General features: G+C 38.2%; 1 protein-coding gene and 1 long non-coding RNA gene across 2 annotated transcripts; both read right to left on the bottom strand.

Moving 5' to 3' along the window:
• Window positions 1-37: 37 nt before the first annotated feature.
• LOC126589653 (tRNA ligase 1-like) lies at window positions 38-18,768 on the bottom strand. Its single transcript, XM_050255019.1, has 27 exons — window positions 18,317-18,768; window positions 17,167-17,637; window positions 16,826-16,876; window positions 16,520-16,602; window positions 15,774-15,873; window positions 15,396-15,474; window positions 14,942-15,065; window positions 14,585-14,691; window positions 8,363-8,491; window positions 7,853-7,917; window positions 7,581-7,745; window positions 7,189-7,349; window positions 7,010-7,041; window positions 6,404-6,573; window positions 5,444-5,523; window positions 5,093-5,158; window positions 4,709-4,998; window positions 4,185-4,292; window positions 3,463-3,560; window positions 2,977-3,037; window positions 2,754-2,830; window positions 2,592-2,663; window positions 2,427-2,503; window positions 1,651-1,731; window positions 1,309-1,411; window positions 995-1,153; window positions 38-885 (listed from the first exon to the last, which is right to left on the bottom strand). The coding sequence occupies exons 1-27, from the start codon at window positions 18,509-18,511 to the stop codon at window positions 496-498; spliced, it is 3,594 nt and encodes a 1,197-aa protein (XP_050110976.1). The 5' UTR covers window positions 18,512-18,768; the 3' UTR covers window positions 38-495.
• Window positions 18,769-20,371: 1,603 nt separating this feature from the next.
• LOC126590913 (uncharacterized) lies at window positions 20,372-21,367 on the bottom strand. Its single transcript, XR_007612194.1, has 2 exons — window positions 21,075-21,367; window positions 20,372-20,712 (listed from the first exon to the last, which is right to left on the bottom strand). It is a non-coding gene; the product is annotated as an uncharacterized LOC126590913 (long non-coding RNA).
• Between the last annotated feature and the right edge of the window lie 4,767 nt (window positions 21,368-26,134).

The following is a 26,134-nucleotide window of genomic DNA, read 5'->3' as shown; positions in this document are numbered from 1 at the left end:
TTTTTGAACAAGTCGAAGAAGAATCAAGGGGCATAAATAAACATCGAAATTGTTTCCTGCATTTTACTTTGCTTAGATAGTTCCCAAGAGTTTGATTGTAATTACAGTTACTACAGTAGCCGAAGCGCCACCAAGGGGAAGAATGTAAAAAAATGCAGTGTCAACATTTCAAGTGTCATAAAACTTGGAGGAGTTGCAGCTGTGCAATCATCCCGAATCGTGTAAACAGATACGAGCGATGCGACCGCGGCTAAACACCCCTCAATTGGTAAAGGCTGATGAAGCAACACTGAGAGACTTTAAAATTTTAATTGCCTTATGTATACAAAACCTCTGAAAAGAAATCAACTCAACAAAATTTCCTTTTCCTCATGGCATACAAAATTTTCTCCTTCACTTAAGCAGTTAAGTTCTCTCTTCATTGAACACCCGCATCGTCAAATGAATTTCACTCCAATCGTATGCCGAGCTCAATCTGGCCTGGCCGATCAAACCTCAGTAAAATTCCAGCGTGCCATCAATGGTGGCAGGTGGGTCAATTGCAATGCAGGTAGCTTTCCCCTCCGAATGCAATTGGGGTAAGTTGTTGGCGTCCTTGGCCGGAACCCCTTCTGCAGTCCATAAGGTGACATGCGGCCACTCATTTTTAGACACTACTCTTTCACCTTCGACAGACCCAAGGCTGGCTCCAAATGCAGCCATTTTATCCGAGAAGAAAAGCTTAGTTATATCCACAGGGACCGTTTTGTGAAGGAAGGTTCCGTAACTAGCCACGGCAGTAACACCATGACTTCTCTTGTGTGCAAGAGTAACATGAGCCTTGTTAAGTTTATCCAAATGCTTGTCTTTGAGGAAAGCTTCGGCTTCACTATGTTTCACAGCCAACTGCACGAAAAGAAAAAAAGAAAGGAAACACGAGACAGATATGTCATCATAATCTCACTGAATAAGTGATCAGACTAGGAAAAATAATTGAAAGCGAACATTAACTTACGCTATCAAGCAGACCACTGACTTCCATAACAGGCAGGCTAACGGCAGCAAAGACAATGGCGCCGAACTTCCTCTTCCCAGTATCTGGAGTTTTGTACTCACCTTTTGCGACCTTTTTCAGCTGTTCTGACACTTCCTTTACAGCAGACTCAAAAGGAACCTGAGGTCATTAAGATTGCACAAAAAGTTTATTTAGTGATCTGAAAAGTAAATGGTTCATCAAGTAAATTCCAGAGACGTTTAATATAATAGAACTGGAAAATGTGGAATCAACGGCTCAGAAGGTAAAAAAGAATACGCAAAAATGATACCGACCTGAACAGAATTCAGATACTCAGCATTGCCAAATAAAATATCCCGCAACTGTTTCTCCCATTTAGCCCACTCCTTTGCATAGGTTCCCTTGGTCGACTCCAATCTGAGTACAGGTTTACATGCAAGGAGGTAAGGTTTTCCCACATGAAAGCGGCCACAACAGAGGTTAAACAATGACTAGGAAAATTCTAATTGTCTTGCTACTATGGTACGCTGTACGCAAACAGCTAAAAGCTTAGCTTCATCGAAATTCCAATTAAGTAGGAAACGAAAATGAAAATGAAATAAGTATCTCCGTGGTGGTCAAATCTAATTTCATGTTATAGTGTCCAAACAGCTAACCTTCCATGTTTGGCGGTGTGAAGCTTGTATAGATTTATTCCCTCCTCCAGAATATTCTTCACGGGATCAGGTAATGGATTCCTGGGTATGCAAAATAAATCCGGTGACATTAGTGTATTGCAATGCAAGAGGGGACAAATAAAAGACTTCACATTTTACACAAGCAAATCCCCATAAAGTTAATGTAACTGCATGGCTAGAGAGGAAAGATATAAGCTTCATACAAAGAAATAATATACCTCATCCTATGCTTTTCATATGTTATGGAATCAACCACACAAACCAATTGGATTATCTTTTCCTCTATCCATAACACAATTTTTAGACAGTCTTATAAGGCAGTGAACACAATCTTTTAATTCATTAGTAAAATAAAAGGAAACATATATATATATATATATATATATGTATGTATGTATGTATATATGTATGTATATATATATGTATGTATGTATGTGTGTGTGTGTGTGTGTGTGCGCGCGTGCGCGTGAGTGCGTGTGTGTCACTAAATACTTTTCGTTAGAGATTACTCATATGAACTGAGAATTCCCCTTAATCTATATAGTAAATACAATCCACCCACCCATAAATTAAGGCATGCAAAGAGTGCTCCTAGCAAAAACCCCTGCCTTGCCAGGTGCATGATTTGAATTACTATGAACAGTTTTCCCCTGATATTTATCATTATCAAATAATAGAGAGCATTACAGAAAACAACCAATACGAGAGGTATCAGGCCCTTTTCTTTCGGAAAAAACAAGGAAAACAGAAACTACCTATCAGACTTCAGCAACGGCATCTTGACAAGTGAGCCAAAACGCTCAACTAATTCCCCATCAAACTCTCGGCGACTCTGAAAAATTTAGACAATAACAAATTCAGAAAAATGTAATGAAATTAGGTGCATCTATAGAGCATGGACCAGAGTACATAATTCATGCCTTGCCCTCGTAAAGGTGATAGAACATTAGCAGCACATAGCCAGCATTTGGAGATTCCTTGTCAAGGTTTCCCTTCAGAAATTGAGAGCATGTAAGTATGCAAATAAATATAGGTGTCTCAGATCTATGAAGAAAAAGAACATGAGAGAATAAAATGCATACTGGATGATTAGCACGTTGAAGCACCCGAAACATGAAAATTGCTAATGCATCAAGAGAAAATGGATTTGAATCGGTTCCTGCAAATTAAAAGATCACAATGTAAAAGCATATCCAATGGCCTCAAAATCATTTCCTAAACTACTGAAGTACATTCCATTCATCTTTAACTACAGTACAAAGTGAACTGGAACACAACAAATAACAGCCTCAGGAGCAACAGAACCTTCAGAATCAGGCACGACTGGAACCGCGGAGGCCCTAGTGCTGTTGCACATGTGTTCAATCTGCAAAAGAGAGACGAGAAAAATGGTAGTGTAATTATGATAAGCACAAATCAGTTTCGGTTTGATAATTAATAAACAGTTTATCCAAAAAAAAAAAATCATTCATATCTGGAGATCTTTTTCATGATTCCTTTCAATCGAGTAGCCATCAATCTTGTTGGACAAGACGTCCTTTTTAGTTCCTTTGGGTTACCATTTTTGGGTTTTATTGTTTGTTTCCGGAACATCACCCCATTTAGGGATTAAAAGCAATCCACTTTTGCTTATTAGTCCTACAGAAAGTGACTAGCACTAAGCAATACAAGTTTTGGTTAGGACCTTGGGCTACGGATCAACCTCCACACAGTCTGCATGGAACACTACTTCTGGATTCTCATGAACAGATTGTAGAACAATCCTTGAAGTGAACCCCAAAAGAAAATTACCTGTCTCCATACTTCTTCATTTGGTGCATTCTTGTCTGCAAGCATTATGGAATATGGTTTTTTCTTGCGCTCTTCAGCAACCTTCTGCCAATATTTTCCTGTTTATATACAATAAACAAGTAATCTTACTGTTAATAAGTCCTCCAATAATCTTTTGACGTACTAATTCATTAAGCATCTTGACAATAGGATGCCAGTGGATCTATTCTGAAGAATACAGAAGTTTCGATATGAAGGTATGAACAGTACAATGAGAAGAAGCCCGTTAAATTCTACGTATTTTTAACTTCCAATGTTTATAGAGTTTGATTCCAACTTCAACCAATTGGCGATGGGTGGAGAGTACTAATATCTTTTGAACTACCGTGCAAGGCTTCACTTTCCCAAAGTGGGACAATACTCTCATTGGAGGTAATAAAGATATGAACAATAAATGAGAAGAAGTCCTCAAATTCTAGATATTTTGAACTTCTCATGAAGCTCAATCATATTGCATAGGTAAATCCTTTGCATAAATTCAGCACCATGGTCAAGGATACCTATGATATGCTGGGATGACCTGATCAGATTCTTACATAGAAACTGCTAGTTGAAGGATGATGAAGGATAACTATATTATGAGTGCATGATGAAGAAACTGCTCGAAACCTCCAATGTCAAAAAAATGTGATTTGAAGTGTTCACAAGAGTTGTTTTTCTGGGTGCTTCAACAACAAAATTACCTTTGATAAGGTCACCCATCAGGCTTTGAATTGGTCGATCATCTCCCATTCTTCCTGGGTCTTGAAGTAGTTCCTTGCATAATGCTGACTTAGCAGAACCAGGTAGTCCTGAAAATTTCAAGCCAAGAAAGAAACATCAGGAAATGCATAGAACATATGCTTTGAATCCCATAAACCATTATCAAAAGAGGTGATAAATAAAAATATAAGAACCCAATCATATTCACTGTCAAAGCAATTATAAACACCCATATGTAAATATAAAAGCAATTATAAACACCCATATGTAAATATAAAAGCAAATACCCATCAAGAGATATTCAGATGCACAAGGGCACACTGCCAAAGAAGTATAAAAAGAGAAATATCGAAATGTAAAACTATGGAACACGATGCTTCCCAAGTAACAAAAAAGTTGCATGATGTATAAGTATATACAAAGAGATATCTTTCAAACGTTGTTTATTGCATTCATGAGAACTTTCCAACGTTCCAAAACTCCATTGATTTGACACAATTCTTACCAGGAAAGAATACAATCAGACCCTCAGCCTTTGGGATAGTGTCCCTGCCTGAGGCACTGGGGCTTGATGGTGCAACCTCCTGCTCCCTCTCAAGATCACCCTCTTCATCTCTTCCTCCCTCAACAATGGCCAGGAAATCTTCAGCCCTTACAAAGTTTCCAGCAGATCCAATGAGAGACTGATTCTGTGGACTGCGTTTTGCATACTGTTCAAGAAAAGGCTCAGCCTCACTGAGGTAAACTGATGATGAAAGCGGTTTGTTTCCACATTTCCTTCGTATGTACACAGCCCTGAACATGAAGGAACAAAATTCTACCAGGTAAGAAGAGATAATCACAAAAGTCATAAGCAAAGAAAATAACAGAGTAGTGTTACACAAATCACCATTCATCAAGCATCTTTCTGAGTTCCCTCTTCTTTGGTTCTGAAGTATTCCATATTTTCATTTGCCTGTAATGACAGACGCAAAGTATAAATGGTTAAAAAAACAAGATTTTGTGGTACTAGCATGCTAAAGAATAAGAAAAGCACTATGGAGTCTCTTTCACTGCAATAAATAACAACCACACTAGTTTATAACACCATATTGCTCATGTCTCCACTTAAGTAACATCTTTTCCAACCAAAAAAAAAACTTATGTAACATCTTAATATACGTGTGATAAATAACGGTGACTAGTGACTAAAATATACTCATTTTAAGACATAAAACGTAAGATAACCTGAGAACCTCACCGCTCGTAATAGGTCTTGTAAGCAGCTGTACCTTCTTTAAACAGAATTGACAAACCATTGCGAATCAAAAAGGTTCGCAGCTGCAGTGAAAGATAAGCAGAATCAATATTTAATTCTTTGAACCCTTGTATGATGATTCGAACATTGATTGGTACACATTACATCAAAAGTAAATCGAATGATTAAGTAATATGTTCATAGAGAAAATGAAGAAATCAAGAGATGTAGTACCAATATGATAACTGTTGGGAAGCTTAAGTTGTTAGTATATGATATGAGTGAACAAATTATTCATACTCTGACACACCACCACCATGCATGAGTTCTTTCGACCATTAAAAACTACAAAACACTCTACCCAAGCTACCTAACCTTCTATCTATTTCAGTCTGGAAAGAATGGTGCAGCACTTGTTTTTTAGAATTTTTCTATATCCAACAAAGGAAAAGAAGAAACAATTTGAAAACAAAACAGTGAGTTACAAGATCCAGTAGACAATTGGTACTTCGATTCAACAGTTCGTTTGTGCCACTTCCATTTTCTTATTTAATACTTTACATCCACCATATACCATATTAAAACATAGCTGGCCTACTAGTATTTTCATTCACCTTAATCCCTTCCATAAAGAACACACTAGTTGCACTGTGTTGCTTCAGTCGCCATACAGAATTTATATAAGAATTCATTATTGTCAGTAAAATATTTTAGCTGCTATCCATTTGATTTAACCTTGCTAATCCAGAGGATATAATCTTGATTAGATACTATTATTATAATAATGTACCACCTTCATAGCCATTTTCAAACAAAAGAAAGGTCTATTTATCAGCCTTATATGGTGAAAAGTATTTTTCTAATAAAATTTGACAGGGAAAAGAGAACAATCACCATACTATTTTTGCTTCCTTGAGGGAATTTTATGAATACATACTTTTCTACTAGGACAGGACTACATACCTTGTATGTAAGAAATTTCAGTTTTATCATTAAGTTTGCATCTTCATCAGCCAATCCATATTTTCCAGGCATACCATTGTTCCCATCTTCCACAATGCTGCTTTTGCCTTTTGCTATCTCAGCAGCTCTCTCCTTGCTTGCCTTGAATAAATTAATGTCAACAAAAAAACCTACATAATATTAAGTGTATCAGATTCAGCACTGAATAAACGACTCAAGTAAGCAAAACAAAATATAAGGCAAACCTATTCTTCCAAGGTGTGATATATGCTTGCATCATTCATTAAAAGACACATGCATTGTAGAAAGGTTCACCGAATGTTATGGGGGCTTATAGTTAAGAAAAAAGCAGTGAGAGATTGTTTCTCGACCTTCAGTCTAACCAGACTTATACTTCACTTGTACCAAGATAACACCAAAAATATAAAATAAAATCATGGAAAGGTTAAACAAAATAAGAGCCAAAACCCTATGTCCAATGTGCATACTTTCAACGACGATTATTGAGTAGACAATCTATAAAACATGTCCATTGTCCAGTACAGAAATAAATATTAACTGGTTATAAGCGTGAATTTTTTCACTCAGCAAGGGTTTTTTTTTTACCTCGATATAAAGGCCACAGTCCTGGCTTAGACCTGAAATGCACCAAAAAGTATCCTCAATGAACCCAAGACATGTAAAAAAATAAAGTAAGGAGAATAAAAATATAAACAAAAGTCTAGCATTCAAAAAGAAAACTCAAAATAACATAATAGAGATTAGAGAGTGAATTTGAAAAATACCTCATCTCTTTCTGGTAACGCCTAAATGCGGAGTCACTATGCACATGGATGACCATTTTATAGAAAAGGTTGTCATTTGATATGGAATCAATTTTGTGGTAGTCATGGTAACATTTAAAGGCAGCAGGAAAACGCTTTTCTTTCATTAACCGAATCATTTCCTGATTCAATAAATAAAATATTATTTACAAAGGGATAATTGTAGATCAAAACTAACAGTTCACTGTGGATTGTATGAGTAAACCATTAAAAGAATATGTGGACAGAGATGCAAGCATTTAAGATTGACTGGATATATAATTTTTTTAATGGTCGAAGATTGACTGGATTTCATCTGTAAAATTGCGGTGATGCTATTATCTCAAGAAGATTGAAATGAAGACTAGAATGACCTGCAATTTGGTGGTAGAAAAATCTGCAGGATGAGATTGCAAAAGTTTTGATAGCACAGATTTATCTGCGTTTCTGGAATGGTCATCACCAGCTCCAACTCCAAACCAGTCCGAATGGTCAGGGCAAAAAGAGGAGCCAACACCCTCAAGAAGCGCTTTTATTTGCTGCATGAGGATTTCAGAAAAAATATTTAAAAATAGTATATCTAAATTCTAATATTGTTGATAACATCAAAGCAATAGAAATCTCATATCCAAACAATAACTATTACCTGCTTTTCACTCGACCTATTTGCAGCACAAATATCTCTTGCGCTCGGTCCCAAATCAAGACCAGCTGAAACATAGAGCAAACCCAGTGATGTTCTAAACAATGAAAAGGAAGCTTCAAAATTGACTAGCATTCCCATGGGTCAACAAATTTATCTTCAAGAGGATAGTAGGAAGAACTTTTTGAATGGATTGTTAAGACCAATCAAGTATGAACTTATGGGATCAGCGCAAAGCAAAAAATTGTTTGCATTATTAAATGTAACGGAATATATTTGGGAGATAAATGGAAACAAATTAACATGCAACAACAATTTCAACCTATCGTTTTACTTTTTGTTAACAGAAAAAATTAATTTAGGTACCAAAAAGGGAAAGAGAGAAAAGAGTTTAATAAGTTTCAAGTGAATGTTGTGGCTGAATCGGAAGAGCAACACACCCACAAAAAACTCCAGGTTGAAGTGACCTATAATGCCCCCCCAAAAAAATAGACAAAGAAGGTAACATCATACCTCCATCCATTGGTGGAGGAGGGAAATCTTTCAAGACTTTTTCCACATGTTCTGAGCTTTCCTGGCTTACAATACGAGCAACAATGCCCTCTAAGATTTCACCCTGCTCGTTTACATGATCTTTTGAACCTGCAAAAAGATTTACAATCGAGTTCCAAACATCACAAATACCTCTTGAAACCAGTGTCCAACTGGGGATAACACAAAACTATAGATACAGAAAACTTCCTCTGTAAGTTTTCTTATTGTATTGACTTAACTGAACAATTGTACACTGTGGTGATGTATATATATAGCCTTTGGCTATTTACAACAATACCCCTTAACTGCCTAACCTTATAACAGCCCTAACTAATTACAATCATTAGCACAGCCAAGCACATTTAGATATAACTAACTATTTTACAGTAACTAAAATGGATGACTTGTCATTCTCCCTAATACACCCCCTCAAGCTAGAAGGGGAATCAGAACAAATTCCAATTGGAAGCTTGGAGCACAGATAGGTGAATCGACTTTTAGATAGTGACTTGGTGTGGAGATCAGCCAATTGATCTTCACTGCACACGAACTGTACTTTAAGAAGATTAGCCATAACCAATTCTCGAATATAGTGGTAGTCTATCTCAACATGCTTAGTGCAAGCATGAAAGACAGGATTAGATGCCAGGGAGATTGTGGAGATGATGTCACACCAAAGAGTAGGCAGTGTAGGTAGAGAGAAGTGAAGATCTCTAAGAATTTTGCAAACCCAAGTGATTTCTGCAGCTGTGTGAGCTAAGGAGCGATATTCAGCTTCTGTAGAGAATGCCACTGTACTTTGTTTCTTGGCACTCCAACTAATGAGATTGGAGCCTAAGAACACACAGTATCCACTTATAGAACGTCTATCAAACGTACACCTGGCTCAATCAGCATCAGAGTAGGCTGAAAGATGGACAGGACCCTTTGTGAACCATAGACCATGGGAAATAGAGCCTTTAAGAAACCTGAGAACTCTTTTAGCAGCCTGAAGATGTTGTTCCCTAGGAGCATGCATGACTTGGCAGATCTGGTTCACAGCAAAGGCAAGATCCAGTCTAGTCCAAGTTAGATATTGTAAACCTCCTACAATAGAACGATATTCAGTGGGATTGGACAAGAGAGGCCCACTGTGATTAAGTTTCATGGAACTAAGAGGTGTGCAGCATGGTTTTGCACCCTCCATGTTTGTTTTCTTGAGAAGATCAAGTAAGTATTTGGTTTGGTGGAGAAAAATACCCTGTGAAGATCGGTGCACTTCTAAGCCCAAGAAGTAGTGTAAAGGACCAAGATCCTTTACTGGAAACTGAGAACTGAGTTGGTTAATAAACTGTTGTCAGATGTGAGAATTTGGACCAGTCACAAGAATGTCATCAACATATACTAGGACAATAACCAAATGAGGACCATTGAGAACAAACAAGGATGCATCAGCGGATGATTGATGGAATCCAAGAGAATGAAGGGCTTGATAGAGTTTGTCAAACCAGGCTCGGGGGGCTTGTTTTAGTCCATATAGTGATTTGCTCAACTTGCAAACATGACTAGGAGAAGTAGGATCAACAAATCCAGGAGGTTGTTGCATGTATACATCCTCCTTTAAGTCTCCATGAAGAAAAGCATTGCTTATATCCAACTGATTAAGAAACCAATTATATCGGACAGCAAGAGTGAGGAGAATGCGAATTGTAACCGGCTTTGCAACTGGACTAAAGGTCTCTTGAAAATCAATACCCTCTTGTTGATGAAAACCCTTTGCTACAAGGCGAGCTTTGTACCTATCAATAGTACCATCAGCCTTTTTCTTAACTCGAAACACCCACTTACAGCCAACTAAATTTTGAGAAGGATGAGAGGGGACTAGTGACCAAGTACCAGTAGAGATCAAGGCATTGTATTCATCTTGCATGGCTGCTCACCAGTGAGCATGCTTAGAAGCTTGTAAGTAAGTATTGAGAACATAGTCAAGATCAACAGGAAGAGGATATTTGGTTGCTGCATAAGCCTGAGACTTAGATTTACATATGCCAGCCTTGGATCTTGTAATCATGGGATGAGAATTAATGGTGACAGGAGGATGACTTGTCATACTATGTGGCAAAGGTGAGGGTTCTGAAACAGAAACAGAACTAGAAGAGATAGGTACTGAGGTACTAGGAGAGGCTGAACTTGGAGGATGGGAGACAGGTGCAGAACTATTGGGAATATAGGTATCAAAATGAAGATCCAGAGATGAAGAGCCTGCTGGAGATGCTGCAGCTTGATTAGAATCAGGAGGTTGAAATGACTGAAATGGATAGGTAGTTTCATCAAAGATAACATGCCTGGAGGTGTAAATTCTATTTGTAATGGGATCAAGACACCGATAGCCTTTATGTTGTAGGCTATATCCCAGAAATATGCAACATTTACTCTTGGCATCCAATTTGCTGTGAACATAGGGTTTGAGCCAAGGGAAGCATTGGCAACCAAACACCTTGAGTTTGGAGTAATCCGGAGGTTGGTGAAATAAAAGTTCCCATGGTGACTTGGAAACACTAGAGATAGGAAGCCGATTAATGAGATACATGGCAGTGGAGAAAGCTTCAACCCAGAAAGCAGGAGGAACATGAGAAGCAACTAGCAAAGTACGAGCTGTCTCAACAAGGTGCCTGTGCTTTCTCTCAGCACAACCGTTTTGTTCAGGTGTATGGGGACAACTAAATTGATGAAAAATGCCATGTTGTCTGAGAAAGGATGCAAACGATGTGCTAATGAACTCACCCCCTGAATCTGAACGGAGAACTTTGATTTTATTGCCAAGTAAATTTTCTACATAAGATTTGAAGGCAACAATGGCGCGTTTACTAATCCGTAATCAAATTGAGAGAAATTGAATTGAGGGGGAATTGGATTGAGGAGGAATTGAAATGAGGTGGAATCAGAATCTGATTCTTGTTGAAGTTGTTTACTAAAACTATCAGGAATCGGAGTAGGAATGATGTTGAATCCATACAAGTTGTTTACTAATTCATTTCAATCGGAATGAAAACTAGGTTGATTACTATATTGCCCTTACATAAATAAATTATTTTCATACTAATTAATTAAATTAAATTCTTAATTAAATTTATATAATAAAATTCATCTACATAAGCATGTATAAATAGGTTTTATTTATTTATTAAAAGATGGCAAGAATGATGTTGAGTTCATATAAGTTGTTGACTAATTCACTTCAATCGGAATGAAAACTAAATTGATGACTAAATTGCCCTTACATAAATAAATTATTTTCATACTAATTAATTAAATTAAATTCTTAATTAAATTTATATAATAAAATTATCTATATAAAAATATATAAATAGGTTTTATTTATTTATTAAAAATGACATAATGAGTGTCAAATGAAGGGCAATGTTGGAATAATAAGAAACAAGTGAGGGCATTATTGGAATAAAAGATGCATTCCCGATTCCCTTATCCTCAGGGAATTCAAATACCTCACAAAACTAGGGAATCCGGTTCCTCCAATTTCAGAAATTGGATTCCTTGTTTCGTGTGGGCTCCACCACTTTTTTGATTCCTTAATATTTAGTAAACACCGAAATACTCCGTAATCGAAATTCAATTCCCTTTCTTTATTCCGATTACCCTTACGTAAACATGCCACAAATGTAGAAAATACATCGGACTTGGACTTCAAAGGAAAGAACCAGCTATATTTGCTAAAGTCATCAACAAGAAGCAAATAGTACTTGAAACCACTATTTGAAACAACAGATGCCGGACCCCACAAATCACAGTACAAAAGTTGAAGACTTTGAGTTGTTTTTGAAGAAGTTACTCCAAAGGGCAGCTTATGATTCTTTGCAAGTGCACAATCTGAGTAGAAGAAATCAACAATGGACTTGCCTTGTAATGCCAGTGGATGATTAGAAATTACCCTTCGAAGAATAGAGGAGGAAGGATGACCCAAGCGCCGATGCCAAACTTGAATAGGAGCTTTAATATTGAGCAAAGCTGTAGGTGAAGAAATTGAAGAAGTACTTGAGGCTTGAAGATGATAGAATCCATCTCTAACCGGTCCCCGCAAAAGCATCTTCCCCGAAATACGATCCTTGACAGTAGATCCATAAGGCTCAAGGGTTAATGAACAATTATTATCCTTAAGAAACTGATAGGCAGACAAGAGATTATGTTTCATGTGTGGAACATGTAAAACATTGTGGAGCTGAAAAGAATTATGAGGAGTATTTAAGAATGATGAACCAATATGATGAATAGAAAGTCCTTTACCATCACCAATATACACTTTGTCCTCGCCGGTATAGGGAGTAGGAGAAGAAATATTGGCAACATCATTGGTAATGTGAGAGGTGGCACCCGAGTCAATCAACCAAGATGGAGATGGTTTGGCAGAGTGATTGACATATATAGCAGCAAGTTTGGCTGGAGGAATCCGACCACAATTGTCTGGATTCATGCGATCACAGCAGTCAATAGCCTCATGACTGGTAGATCCATAGATTTGACAAGGGACTTTGAAAGTGGAAGAACCTTGAGCTGGACGAGGGCTTTGATAACTGCGATTGCCACGAGTGTTGGAGTAATGACCACGGTTGTTATGGAAATTACGATTGCCTCTATGAGAGAAGGAATTGCCCCGATTATTTTTGCCACGATTGTGAGTTTTGGTTGGTGCCATGATTGGAGTTGGTGCTGAGCAGCAAACACGGACGGAGTGGGTAATAGAGGGGGTTGAGATTGCATCGAGAAAGCTTGAAAAGGCTCAGTTGCAGAAGAGGAACTAACATTTTTGCATCGAGCCATAGAGAATTCCTTAGTGAGAAGAAGACCATGGAGCTCATCAAGAGATGTAAAGGACAATCGAAGCATAATTGAGTCTATGAACGACTCAAATTCATCAGGCAAGCCATGAAGAGTGGCCGCAATGAGATCTCGATCAAAGACAGAGGCACCAGCAACTTGCAAGGAATCAGAGATCTCCTTAATTTCTTTAAGATATTCAGAGATAGAGTGAGATCCTTTCTTAACCGATTGAAGACGTGACCGCAATTGATGAATGTGAGCCTCTGAAATTCCACCAAATCTCTACTCAAGCTTGACCCAGAGTTCACGAGAAGAGGAAACCCCAATCGTGAAAGGAATGATTTCCTCAGAAAGTGTGGAATTAAACCAGATCAAAAGATTTTGATCTTTTTCATACCATTCCTCAAATGCAGGGTTGATGCTGCGATCAGGCAGGAATGGCAATGGACATGCTTCAGTTCCATCAATAATTCCAAGAAGCTAGTATCGCCTGAGGATTGGGCCAAACAATGCACGCCATGGCAGGTAGTTTGATCTTTTCAGCTTAATCGGCACCATGCTGCCGATGTTATGAATTGTAAGAGAGGTGTAGGAACTCAGAGGACTTGGATTACCAGAGAAATTAGGGTTTTGGATCGACGGAGAAGACGATTTAGGCGGTGTCGAAGAGGATTGCGCCACCATATCTTGCAGAAATCACGAGAGAAAGAAAGATCGAAGAAGAAGAATTTGAGAAGAAGGAGGAATCGAGCAAGAATCGATCGATCGATTGATTGATCGATTTGAGCGGAAGAAGGAATCAATGCTGTTAAGCAAAATGGCGTGATACCATATAGAAACAGAAAACTTCCTCTGTAAGTTTTCTTATTGTATTGACTTAACTGAACAATTGTACACTGTGGTGATGTATATATATAGCCTTTGGCTATTTACAACAATACCCCTTAACTGCCTAACCTTATAACAGCCCTAACTAATTACAATCATTAGCACAGCTAAGCACATTTAGATATAACTAACTATTTTCCAGTAACTGAAATGGATGACTTGTCATTCTCCCTAATAAAAACAAGCAACAAAGGAAAATGGAAAATCTCATTAACATGTTCTCCCTTCGGATACACAATCATCAATACCCATTTTATTCCAAATTTATCAACAGTATCCATGTTCCGAATAATTTTGTTCAAAAGCCTCTTTTTCAAGTGATTGACATAGCTTTAGTGTTGCAATATACTATAAACACAATGCTTCTATAACTTTGGTCTCCATTTTTCCCTTTATCCTACAAAGGTTGTTTAACAGGCAATACTTATGAAGAGATAAGCTAACAGGCATCACTAGAAGTGGGAATCAAAATTAAAGCAAATTCGCTGAAGAGTTTACCTGGTATAGATATATCTGCAACTTCATTAAGAGCCATGCATACAGGTGTTGCAGTTCCTTCTTCGCAGAGTGCATCAAAGGCAGCAAAAAATGATGTCACTGATTTCCTTTAGTAATACATAAAGAAAAAGATTCATCAGGACTTCATTAATGAAAATATTGCAATAACTATAACAAATCAACTGTCCTCACGCAACTGCTCCTTTGAAATACCCGAAGATTGTACTAACTTTATTATCAAGTTAACTGCCTAGACTGAAAGCAAGGAAGTTATTATCTTTCAAACTTAGTATGACTAGAAAACATAACTGCCATGACCATAACCATTCATGTGACATGGAAATTACTGGTTGTCACCTTGTTGAGAACAGCCATACATGATTTGTTGGTAGGCGCCATTTTCTACAGAAAGCAATTATCTCAGGGGTTGAGTAGAACTTTGGCTTTCCATTGCCCAAATCTGTGACTGCCGTCACTACAGCTGTTTAATAAAAAAAAAAATCACATGAGCTTGAAAATCTTTTTGGGAATATTGAGAAAAGGCTTACCCATCACTTGAATCAAATACAAGCGATGACAAGTGCAATCACTACAATCATGGTTCCTTATTCTGGAAATTCAAGAAACTATAAACAACAAAATTCTCCTAAAAGACAAAGAAGTTTAGAGTCAAATTTTAATATAATTAAAATGGGCATTAATAATATATGACGCACAGGAAAAGCCAGGGGAGAGACACTATGCATCTGACTTTACAGAGTACTTTAACACAATCCACAGGAAAATGAATTATAAAATAATAACTCAGTACCAAAATCTTCTTTCGGGCGTTGTCCATGGTCTCCTAGAACAGCAGTTACAAGTTCCATTGATATGCACATACGATTCCTCTGAAATAGTGACCAACAGAAAAATTAGGGGAAGGGAGTAAGAAGATTTATTCAAGCATAACCACTGGTGACTAAGTTATTAAATAAACAAATTTAGAAAAGGCTGAAATCTAAATTCAGCCAAAAACCAATACTTTGATCAGAATAGTTAGCCTCTCTCGAGAATAAATTTTTTTGTTTTTAAGAACTATCACAGTCAACCTTAGATTTGACTAAACAAGTACAGAAGGGAAGAAATTTATAGCTATTAATGAAGATCAGTTTTCTTTATGTTCAGGTTTCTCATGTGAATAGCATACCTCAAGGAAATCATTAAACTCTTCTTGCATTTTTGGTGCTTCACGTCCCCATGCCTCCCGAAACATCCGTCCAAGAACAAATACACCTACAGCCGTATATCTGTAGTAGAAATAGAATATTCAGCAAACCACGACTAACCTCTCTATAAATAAGTACAAAACAAGGAAGAAATGCAGACATAGTGGAAACATTCAACACATTAAGTTTCAAGCAAATGTTTTCCTCGATCAGATTTTTTCTCCAAAATGGTTCCAGAACTTGCTCTGTAATCAGATTCATTTGAGTATTCCAATTAGTGATATAGTGGAAACATCCAACACATTAAGTGTCAAGCACTGGTTCCAAAAATGCAGATATAGTGGAAACATGCAACACATAAAGTTTCAATCAAATCTTTCCCTCGATCAGATTTGTTCTCCCAAAATGGTTCCAGAACTTGCTCTATAATCAGATTCATTTAAGTATTCCAATTAATGATGACATAAGCAATAAAACAAATTTACTTAATAAAAGTTGACAGTTAAGAAATTCGTGTATTGTACAAATTACGAACAGTATTCTAAGGAATACAATATCCTTTTTGCTTGTGCACTGCACACATCATGCCCTTCAAGACATGAGGTTAACAAAGAAACTACAAGATATTTAACACGACTGACTCCATTGATCTTTTCGTTCATTGAGTGAATTGAACAATTAAAAAACATATAAAAAGGATGGGAAGAAATGGTCGTCTTGTGCATACATATTCCCAAAGCTGTTTTTGGCATATGCCCCACCCTTATTACCGGCGTACATAAAAAGAGACCCTGAGTGTTTAAGTGAAACCTGCAAAAAGTTTCATTATAAATAAATTCTTCATATGAAGATTAATTTAGTAAAATAACAACAAAATTGAATCAACCAGAAAACTGTAAATCTAAGCAAGCATAAGCAACTGGAGGCTCCCCAACACTTACGAGAGAGTAAGAATGATTGCTAACATGAAAGCCAACAGATAAAATGTCCATGCAGCAAGGAAGCAATTCAATAGCTCATAAAACACCCTTACCTCCAAGGTAGCCAAGCCGTTAGATACCATCTCTATCATCCTTGTCCTAATCTGAATATAGAAATAATCATCAGACAAGTATTCAGATAAGATCCAAGAAGAAATAAACAATCTCATCATTATCTAAAGGCAAGTAGCCATTTAATCACATCACTATTCTATAAAATATGAGCACATTTCTATTTGTTTTCCTTGGCTATATAACATAATCCAGTGACGCAAGCACATGCTAGTTGTTGGAGAAAAAACCCGCATAACGCTATTGATGTTGGTAATTCCCATACAAGAGACACAAATGGATAAATATATTTGAAATTGGAAACTCATGAAGAGAAATATACCTCCCCATCTGTCTTCTCATTTTCAAATTTGGGATAGAAAGTAGCTCGTATTTGCACCTGAGCATAAGTGGAGTTGTCCACAGTAAAATTTTCCAACAGATTACCATTGAACAGCTTACTTAAACCAACTCTGGTTTTTTGAGCTGCTGCTTGTCCAGCTCCATTTCCTTGGGTTCCAACTGTACTTTCATCAACATTTGCTTCAACTTCTACCGCCTTAGCTCCGCTCACTGTCACATATGATTTAGGCATCCAAATTCCTTTCTGCCCTTGAACTGGACCCTGATTTGCCAATTGGAACTTCCCAAACTGTGTGGGTTCAACTGAAGCATTGGCCTGCCCATTGCTTCCAGTAAGACTCAACTCACCAACTCTGTTAGTGACAGCTGCTGAAGAATCCCCAGTGGACATGGACGGGCTGTCAGTCTTTTGCTTTTGTGTCCACTTTTGTTCTGTACGCCCACCCCTTTGCTGCAAAGTAAACCAAACATCTCAATCATACACTCAAGCAAGGCAATGTTCAACTAAAGTAAAAACAACCAGAGTCTTCACCACAATGTACATAGGCCGTGAGGCTCTTCACTTTATCAGGAGGCAATGTCATTACAACTCCTAAACCGGGACCAGAACCGCATTAAGATATATACAATCACTCCCGCGCAAAGTATAATACTGCTATAATTTTCCTACTACTACAGAAGAATACCAATTATTTATATGGGCCGAACCAAGTTTTCGCTGAAATTAATATCACATTACAGAAACAACCATACAGTCCCGAAATACCACCCCGAATTATGAAGCTAAATTCATCCAATTCAACCATAGTTAGCAGACGATCAACTTCCTCAGCAATAATAAGCAATCTCCGCCAAACGTTTACAAATGTAGTGCATAACAACACGGTTCGAAATTCAAAATTAACATAAAAATTGAATTCACAAATCGCAATTAACCGACCCGCAACAAAACGTTTCGGCCAAGAAAATTACTCAGACGACGATCAACAAACCGAAACCGCCACCAATCAATTTATAATCACATTCAAAGTAAACGAGCTCCAAAAAAAAAAAAACAGAAAATGATCGCCGAACCATACAAAAACAGCGTAAAAATGAAAAGTCAAATTAAAATAAGATAAAATTGGTACCTGGTTGTAAGGCATGCTGGAATGGGGGAGCGAGATGGAAGAGGAGAGAGAAAGCGAGGGAGGGAGAAAGCGAGGATGGGCGGAGGAAGGAGAGGAGGACCGGAGGAAGAGGAAAATTCCGGAAACGAAGGCTGACGAAGACGAGAGGGGAGGAGCGAGAGCGAGAGCATAGATGATTCTCTGCGACGCCCACATATAATTGCTACTCTGGACGTGCCACCACTACGCTTCTATATTTATATGAGAGAGAGAGAGAGAGTTTCCCAGAGAACGAATGCGGATGTGGCTGATGAGCCGCCAAGTGGAAGAGAGACAACTTCTGGAGTTTGCGGCGTGTCCGTACCTGGGCTGCTCTGAGGTTTTGGTGTAAAATCCTTGGAACTAGGTAGCAGCGACCGGGTTCAGGGGAGAGGCGCAATGAGTTTCGGTGTTCCGCGATACACAATATTGTGAGTGGCGGTTATTCAAAAGGAAAACTTTTCAACTATTGAGTTTCAATCGAAAAGATAAAAATGATATTTTTGTTAAAAATGAACACTACTAGTACTAGGAACTAGGGGGGCGTTTGTTACACCTGCTTAAGTGGGACTGGCTTGGATTGGCTTAAGTAGAATTATAATCCTACGTTTGGTAAGGGCCTGGACTAAAGTAAATGAGACTCGCCTCGACTAGGAGGTGGTCTCCACTTCGCTAAACCTCGTTAATGAGTCCCGAGCTTTTGCAAGGTATTAAGTGGGACTAAAATGAAGACGAGGCCGACAGCAAGACCCCGAGCTTCCCCTTGCTAAATCCTGACTTCCATTCCCTGGGCTTTCCATTCTTTCTTCTACGGCACTGTCACCGTGGCCATGCAGTCGGCGACACTTGCTCGTCCGTGGCCCGAGCCAGGGGGACAACTGCAGCTCACAACCGCGCGGACACACCCATCGCCTAATCTCAAACTCCAACCACCAAAATTGAAAGGAAAAAAAATTTAATAACTGTTGCCCATATAGCACAGATGATCAAAGTTCTAATAGCTTGGCATAAAGTTCTCACTTCGAATCTGGCTAATTGAATAGAGAAATATAACATCTTTCGTTGCTAGCTTGTTATTGAATTCTTGAAATGATTGACAGCGCAGTAACAGAGTTATGAAACATTGTTGTAGACTTGCAATGACAATCCTTTGCTCCAGCCATCTCTGCAAACAATTTTGATGGAGAAAACAAGTTTGGGGACGAAGAGAGATATAGAGACAGAGAGGGAGAAAGAGGGTGAGAAGTTTTTAAGAAAAGAAAAAAAGAAAAATGTTAAATCAATAATAAAAAAATATATTATAATATGTATTAAATAATATAATAGTATAGTTTGTTAATTACCTGATTCTTAGTCCGATACTGCAACAAACGCTTCACTAAACTAGTCCAGGTTAGTCTAGTCTAAGCCAGTCCAGCTTAGTCTCTGCAGTTAGTCCAGTCCAAGACAGTCCGGTACAACAAACGCCCCCTAGGAGTGTTTCGTTAAAACTTTCTTAAAAAAGAACTGTAGTGATCGTCCCTCAATTTTAACCTAATTAGAGTAATAGTTCTTCAACTAAAAATCTATGATAATTGGTCCCTTAACTTTTCAAAACGTGCAATTATGATCATTTTCATCAATTCCGTTAAAACTTCATTCAAAATGAGTCACGTGCCACACACGTGAGGCTGAATAGAGGGGCAAATATGGAAAACAAAATGAGAAAAATTGGATCAATACTCTTTCAACTTTAACCCAATTAGATAAATAATGTTTCAACTTTAACCCAATTGAAGCAATGATCCTTCAACCATAACCCAATTGTAACATCGTTCCTTCCAACATAACTCATTTTGATGGAATTCTGACTAAGTTGTCGATAATGACCATAGTTGCATGTTTTGATGAGTTAAAGGACCAATTGTCATGAATTTTTAGTTGATGAACTAGGTTTTTTTTATTAATATCCCACATTAAAATTTAATATTAAGTGTCTTATGTAACCTATTATGCAATGACAATTTCCATCTTATGAGGTTTAAAGAAAATAAGAAATTTCTAAATGGGAAATTTTATTTAAACCCATTAATTCTCTTTCCACACCCAACTTAAAAATTTTGTCCCACAAACTTACCATTTTACCTTCAAATACAAAATTTACATACTTAAAAAAAATTACACAAACACGTCAACCCACCCAACCACCTACCCTGACAACAACCAGACTTGATTCTGATCATCATTCCAGAAACTGTCACCACCGATATGCTCTTTATCTCGTCGTTTTTCAATTCTTCATGCCCAATTCCATGAACATCCCCATCTTCCTCCTAGGACTGCCTCCACCATTCTTGTTTTCTAGCCGTGGCTGCTCGTTGGCCCTGTGATTTCCTCCCCTGTCCACAAGAAAGACGATGATGTTGAACTAGTGGCTAAAAGGCCAAAGCTACTTTCGGCCAAATAGAAAAAGAGCAAATAACAGGGGACAACATCATTATGTCTTTTCTTGTTTTGGGGAGAAAAGCAAAAAGCTTTCGTTTTGTGGAAAATTCAAAGGCAGAGCGTGTGTTCAGTAAGAGCATCATTTTGTTTTGAGAAGACAATATTGCTCAGAGAGTAGAGAGAGCTAATTGTGGCTCTTAGGGCCATTTCGACCCACCCATTCCCTACAACTTATCATGCACAGGATTTCTATTTTGGATGCAAGTCCAGAATAGCACAAGATTCATAACCCATCAGTTGCCATGGTTACTAGTACCTCTCTCGTCGGATATTGGGAGCAGGGTCGTTGAATCGTCGCGAGCAACGTAGTGGGGGTGGGGGTAGGGGTGGGTCATCACGAGCACCGTGGTCAAGTTGCCAAACCTTCAAGAGCGGCTGCGTCGTCGGGTTGTCGCAATCTGCGTCGTGGATTGGTCATGCCTTCTCTTCAGTTTCACCTTTTCAGTTCTCCACCCTCCGGCAATCCCTTTTCTGAATTCCGGCAACCCACCCAGCCGCCAATTGTGGCTCTCTGGGCCATTTTGACCCACCCATTCCCCAGTTGATACTATCTTTCTACACTCATCTTTTCTTTAGGGCATAATTGGAATATAAAATTTAACAAAAATTTAATAGGTGTAGAAATAGGTTTATTGGGTCCAAATAAAATTTCCCTTCCTAAATACAATCCAAATTACTTTTAACGTATTTTTTATCTTCTTCAACTATCACTCCATTGTTGAATAAAATTCTAACTATTAAAACTATAAACATGTTGATTGAGAAAAAAATTTAATGAATGGAACACGATATCAATATTTCAAAAGCTTCACATGAGGTAAAATTTAATATTTGTCATTGTTTTAATTATTCAACAACATTGATAATTATTTAAGCCTGCTTTTGCTTTCCATACTACCCAATTTCATAGGAGGCCAACCTAGCAATGCCTTTTCCGTTCTTATTCATCTTCTAGGGTTTACTTTTGCTCTGTTAGGTTCCTCCTAGTTGCCATTTTTTTAGCAAAAATCCTTTTTTGTTAGCAAAAGGCTTAAGAGACAGAGAAAAGGAGATTGATTGTGATGATCCAATGAAACTCAAGCTCAATAGACCAGATTGTAGACTTATCTTTTTAGAGAATGTTAGAGTTTTAATCCTAAGTCAATTTAATTATAAAAATTGAAAATGAGTATTATAAGATATGAAGAATGTGGGGGTGTATAGAAAATGTGGGGTGTATGTGGAAAATATTAGGTGTATAAGAATGTGGGGTGTAAGGGTATTATGAGAAAATATGTGGGGTGTATTAAGATAATTTTTAATTGAAAAAGCAAATGTGGGATGTATTAAGTATGTGGGGTTTAATCAACAATATGTGGTGTGTTAATAGAATAAACCATGAACTATTATTCCAATTGAGTTAAAATTGAAAGACCATTAATACAAATTTTTTCTATTAAAAAAAGTGCATAATTATCAACCGTATGTGGTTTACAAAAATAATTTATACATTGATTTCTCTAGCATTTTTTTATTATAAATTGTCCCATTTGATCCAACATTAAAATAGACTGATAAGCACAAATGAGTTAAGTCAATTATAGATGGACGTCTTAAGCTCGATAAATTCACAAACTATATCGATTAACCTGAGGAACTTCTAGATCGAAACTCAGATATCGAGGAAACCAATCTCATCGAAGCTGTTGCGGTGGAAGATGGTAGCCACAACTAGGATCGGTTGCAGCTAGGGTGTGGAAAAGTTGAAGAAACTAGATTGAATGAACTGAAAATAGAAGGTTGAACTCTCACACACTGGCATTACAAGACAACATATCATCTACCACGACAATTTGATCACGGGCATTAAGAATCCGTTGTGAAAAATACAAATTTACCCCTAGCATAGTGAGCACATGGTGAATAACAATTTTTTATCACAAGCATATTTTAGTCCGTGGTAAAATAGTAATTAATAACCACGCGCAAAGTTGCATGTTGTAAATAGACTAAGCCATTACGCGTGATACTCGTGGTCAATATGATTAATATCCACAGCGAGCACACTCGCCGTTCACAATGAATGCTTTGTGTTGGAACTGCTGAGGATTGAGGGATTCTCGTGCAGTTCAGGCCCTGTTGGGGCTCATACAACATCATCGTCCCCTGGTTGTCTTCTTATGTAAGACAAAATATAGTGATATTGTGATTATACAGAAGTAGCATAGTTTAGGTTTTGACAAATCATTTGCAGTATCGAGTAATAAGAGGTTAGCGGGGTTAGTGGTGTTATGGATGGATGAGGTGGAGATTGGGATTTTATCTTCTTCGATGAACCATATTGATATGGAATGTAGGTTAGAAGGGTCGAAGTAAAGGTAGAGGTTAACAGGTTTCTATGGAAATCCGGCCACGACGAATAGGCATTTATCATGGTCCTTACTTGCTAATTTGGGTTAACGAAGTTCTTTGTCGTGGATTTGTATAGGGGATTTCAATGAAATTCTTAGTGCTGAGGAGCAATTGGGTGGCAATCAACATCGAGAAAGTCAAATGGATGGGTTCAGGGAGGCGGTTCATGCTTGTCAGTTGATTGACTTAGGGTTTATGGAGAGCTCGTATACATGGACAGATAATAAGGAGGATAAGGTTAGATGTAGACTTGACAAGGTTTTCATTTCTCAACCGTGGCTTAACTTGTTTCCTATGACAAAGGTTTTCCACCTCAGCCCTTCCAAGTCGGATCATCTCCCTATTATGGTGGAGATTCAGAGTTCGGTTGAGTCGTCTAGTAGGAGGAAGAGTAAAAGGTTCGATTTGAGGAGATGTGGCTTCAAAATGATAGTTGTGAAGGGATTATTATCTCGACATGGAGTAAACCGGTGGTGGGACTTCCTCTCTTCCAAGTGTGTGAAAAGATACGGTTTAACCGTTGTGCTTTGCTCGCATGGCAGAATGAGGTTTTTGGATCCACGAAGGTTGAGATTGCGAAGGTTCAGGATAAGTTAGGGGTGTTGTTTGAACACCCACATTCAGCCGAAGTTTATGAAGCAATGGGTGAATTGATAGGTCGACTTGACTCAGTTCTAGGAAGGGAGAAGACGTATTGGATACAATGGTCGCGTGTCCAGTGGTTACAGGAAGGGGATATAAATACGAAGTTTTTTCATTTGCGGGCGTCAAACCGTAAATGGAAAAATAATATAAAAGGGTTGAGGGATGCGAATAGGGTATGGTAGGATTCGAGGGTTGGCATTGAAGGCACGGTAGTGGGGTATTTTCAGAATATTTTTCGTTCTCAGGGCGTCTTGGACCGTGCGGTGCAAAAGGTTATGGGGGTATGTTCACGACGTGTTACTACTGAAATGAATGAGGAACTGTTAAGACCTTACTCGGAGGAGGAGATCCAATTTGCATTATTCCAAATGCACCCGTCTAAAGCTCCGAGATCGGACGGTATGTCACCCCTATTTTTTCAGAAGTTCTGGCATGTTGTAAAGCATGATGTGATGAATGTTGTTCATTCTTTTCTCACCTCTGGAAGATTGCTACAGGAGGTTTGTTTCACTCATGTAGTCTTAATTCCCAAGGTGAATCAACCGCATAAGATGTCACAGTTGTGAGCGATTAGTTTGTGTAATGTCATATATAAGATCGGGGGCAAAGGTGATTGTGAATCGTTTGAAGAAATTTTGAATATAATAATTTATCTGCATCATAGTGCTTTTGTCCTAAGGCAGTTGATTTCTGATAATACTTTGGTGGCGTCGGAAATAGGTCATTATCTTCATAACAAACGGTGGGGCCATGAAGGTTCTTTTGCTCTCAAACTGGATCTTAGTAAGGCCTATGATAGGGTGGAGTGGGACTTTTTCAAAGCTATGATGTTGAAGTTGGGGTTTGATAGTAAATGGGTGTCGGTGGTGATGATGTGTGTGAAATTTGTGTCGTACTCTTTTTTGGTCAATGAGGAAGCATGTGGGTATGTGGAGCCTTGTCGTGGTCTACATCAAGGTGATCCGTTATCTCCCTATTTATTCCTCCTTTGCATTGAGGGTTTGTCGGCACTTATTACGCATAATGAGCAAATTGGAGTTCTTAGCGAATTCAAATTTGTGAGCTACGCCTAGTTTCCATCATTTATTGTTTGTTGATGACAGTTTCTTGTTTGGTAAAGCCAATCTGGAATGCGCTGAGGTTTAACATAGTTTGGATGTTTTCTCCCAAGCGTCATGGCAGGAAATAAACTAGGGGAATAATAGTATTGCTTTCAATGTTAACGTGCATGGCCAAGAGCAGCAAGGGCTTGCCAATTTTTTTAGGGTCCAATTGGTGGAACGGCATGAGCGTTATTTGGGCCTGCCTACGTTTGTGGGGTAAGAATAAATGCCAAACTGTTGCTTATATAAAAAAAACGAGTCCATAAGAGGTTGAGTGGGTGGAAAGGGAAGTGCTTAAGTGGAGCAGGACGTGAATTGCTTGTGAAAGTGGTGGCTCAGGCGCTGCCTACATATGCTATGAATTGTTTTCTGCTTCTGAAGACTTTTTATGATGAGTGACATTAGTTAATGGCTCGGTTTTGGTGGGGCAGTGATCCGGACTTGAGGATGATTCATTGGAAATCATGGGATAAGTTGTGCATTGCTAAATCGGAAGATGGTGGTTCTAGAATCTTTATGCTTTTAACTTGGCGGTATTGGAAAAACAAGATTGGCGAATTGTCCAAAACCCAGAGTCCTTAACAACAAGGCTGTTTAAGGCTATTTATTTCCTCAATACTCCATTTTGGGATGCCCTGGTTCCCTCGTCTTCTTCATATTGTTGGTCTAGCATACTCAAAGTTAGAATGGTGTTGGAAAAGGGCTTAAGATGGCTAATTGAGGATGGGGCTTCGATACGGGTATGGAGCGATAGGTGGGTGCCGCGACCCTCGACCTTTCATCCCATAACGATGCTACCTCTATGTTGGCAGGATATGAGGGTTCATGAGCTCATTGATGTGGAAAGGAAAGCGTGGTGTGACGCCAAGTTGACTGAGTTTTTTGAGGAAGAAGACAAGGAGCATATTTGTGCTTTGCCCATTAGTTATCAGCTTTCATCTGATAAACTAATTTGGCATTATAATGATCTGGGTATTTTCACAATCAAGAGTGCTTATTGGGTTGCATGGGATTCTATTAAACCACTGTCACTAAGTGCGTCTTTTTAAGCTTCTGGAGGTAATCCATTTACTCCTTTATGGAAAGCTATATGGAAGGCCAACCTACCAAAAGTGTAGAATATGGTGTGGCTCAGAATATTCTCCCGACAAAAGAGAATTTGTTTAAGAAAGAAGTA

The sequence above is a fragment of the Malus sylvestris genome, chromosome 11, assembly GCF_916048215.2.
Source record: "Malus sylvestris chromosome 11, drMalSylv7.2, whole genome shotgun sequence".
In the NCBI taxonomy this organism is placed as follows: domain Eukaryota; kingdom Viridiplantae; phylum Streptophyta; class Magnoliopsida; order Rosales; family Rosaceae; genus Malus; species Malus sylvestris.
This window is presented reverse-complemented; position numbering and strand designations above follow the sequence as displayed.

Bases quoted from the DNA above. Each gene is read 5' to 3' on its own strand.
- LOC126589653 (XM_050255019.1), bottom strand. From the start codon at position 18,511: ATGTGGGCGTCGCAGAGAATCATCTATGCTCTCGCTCTCGCTCCTCCC. The intron at 7,042-7,188 runs GTATTTTTCAAA...GGTGCATTTCAG, and splicing joins CGTTACCAGAAAGAGATGAG to GTCTAAGCCAGGACTGTGGC. The intron at 5,159-5,443 runs GTGAGGTTCTCA...CTGTCATTACAG, and splicing joins TACAAGACCTATTACGAGCG to GCAAATGAAAATATGGAATA.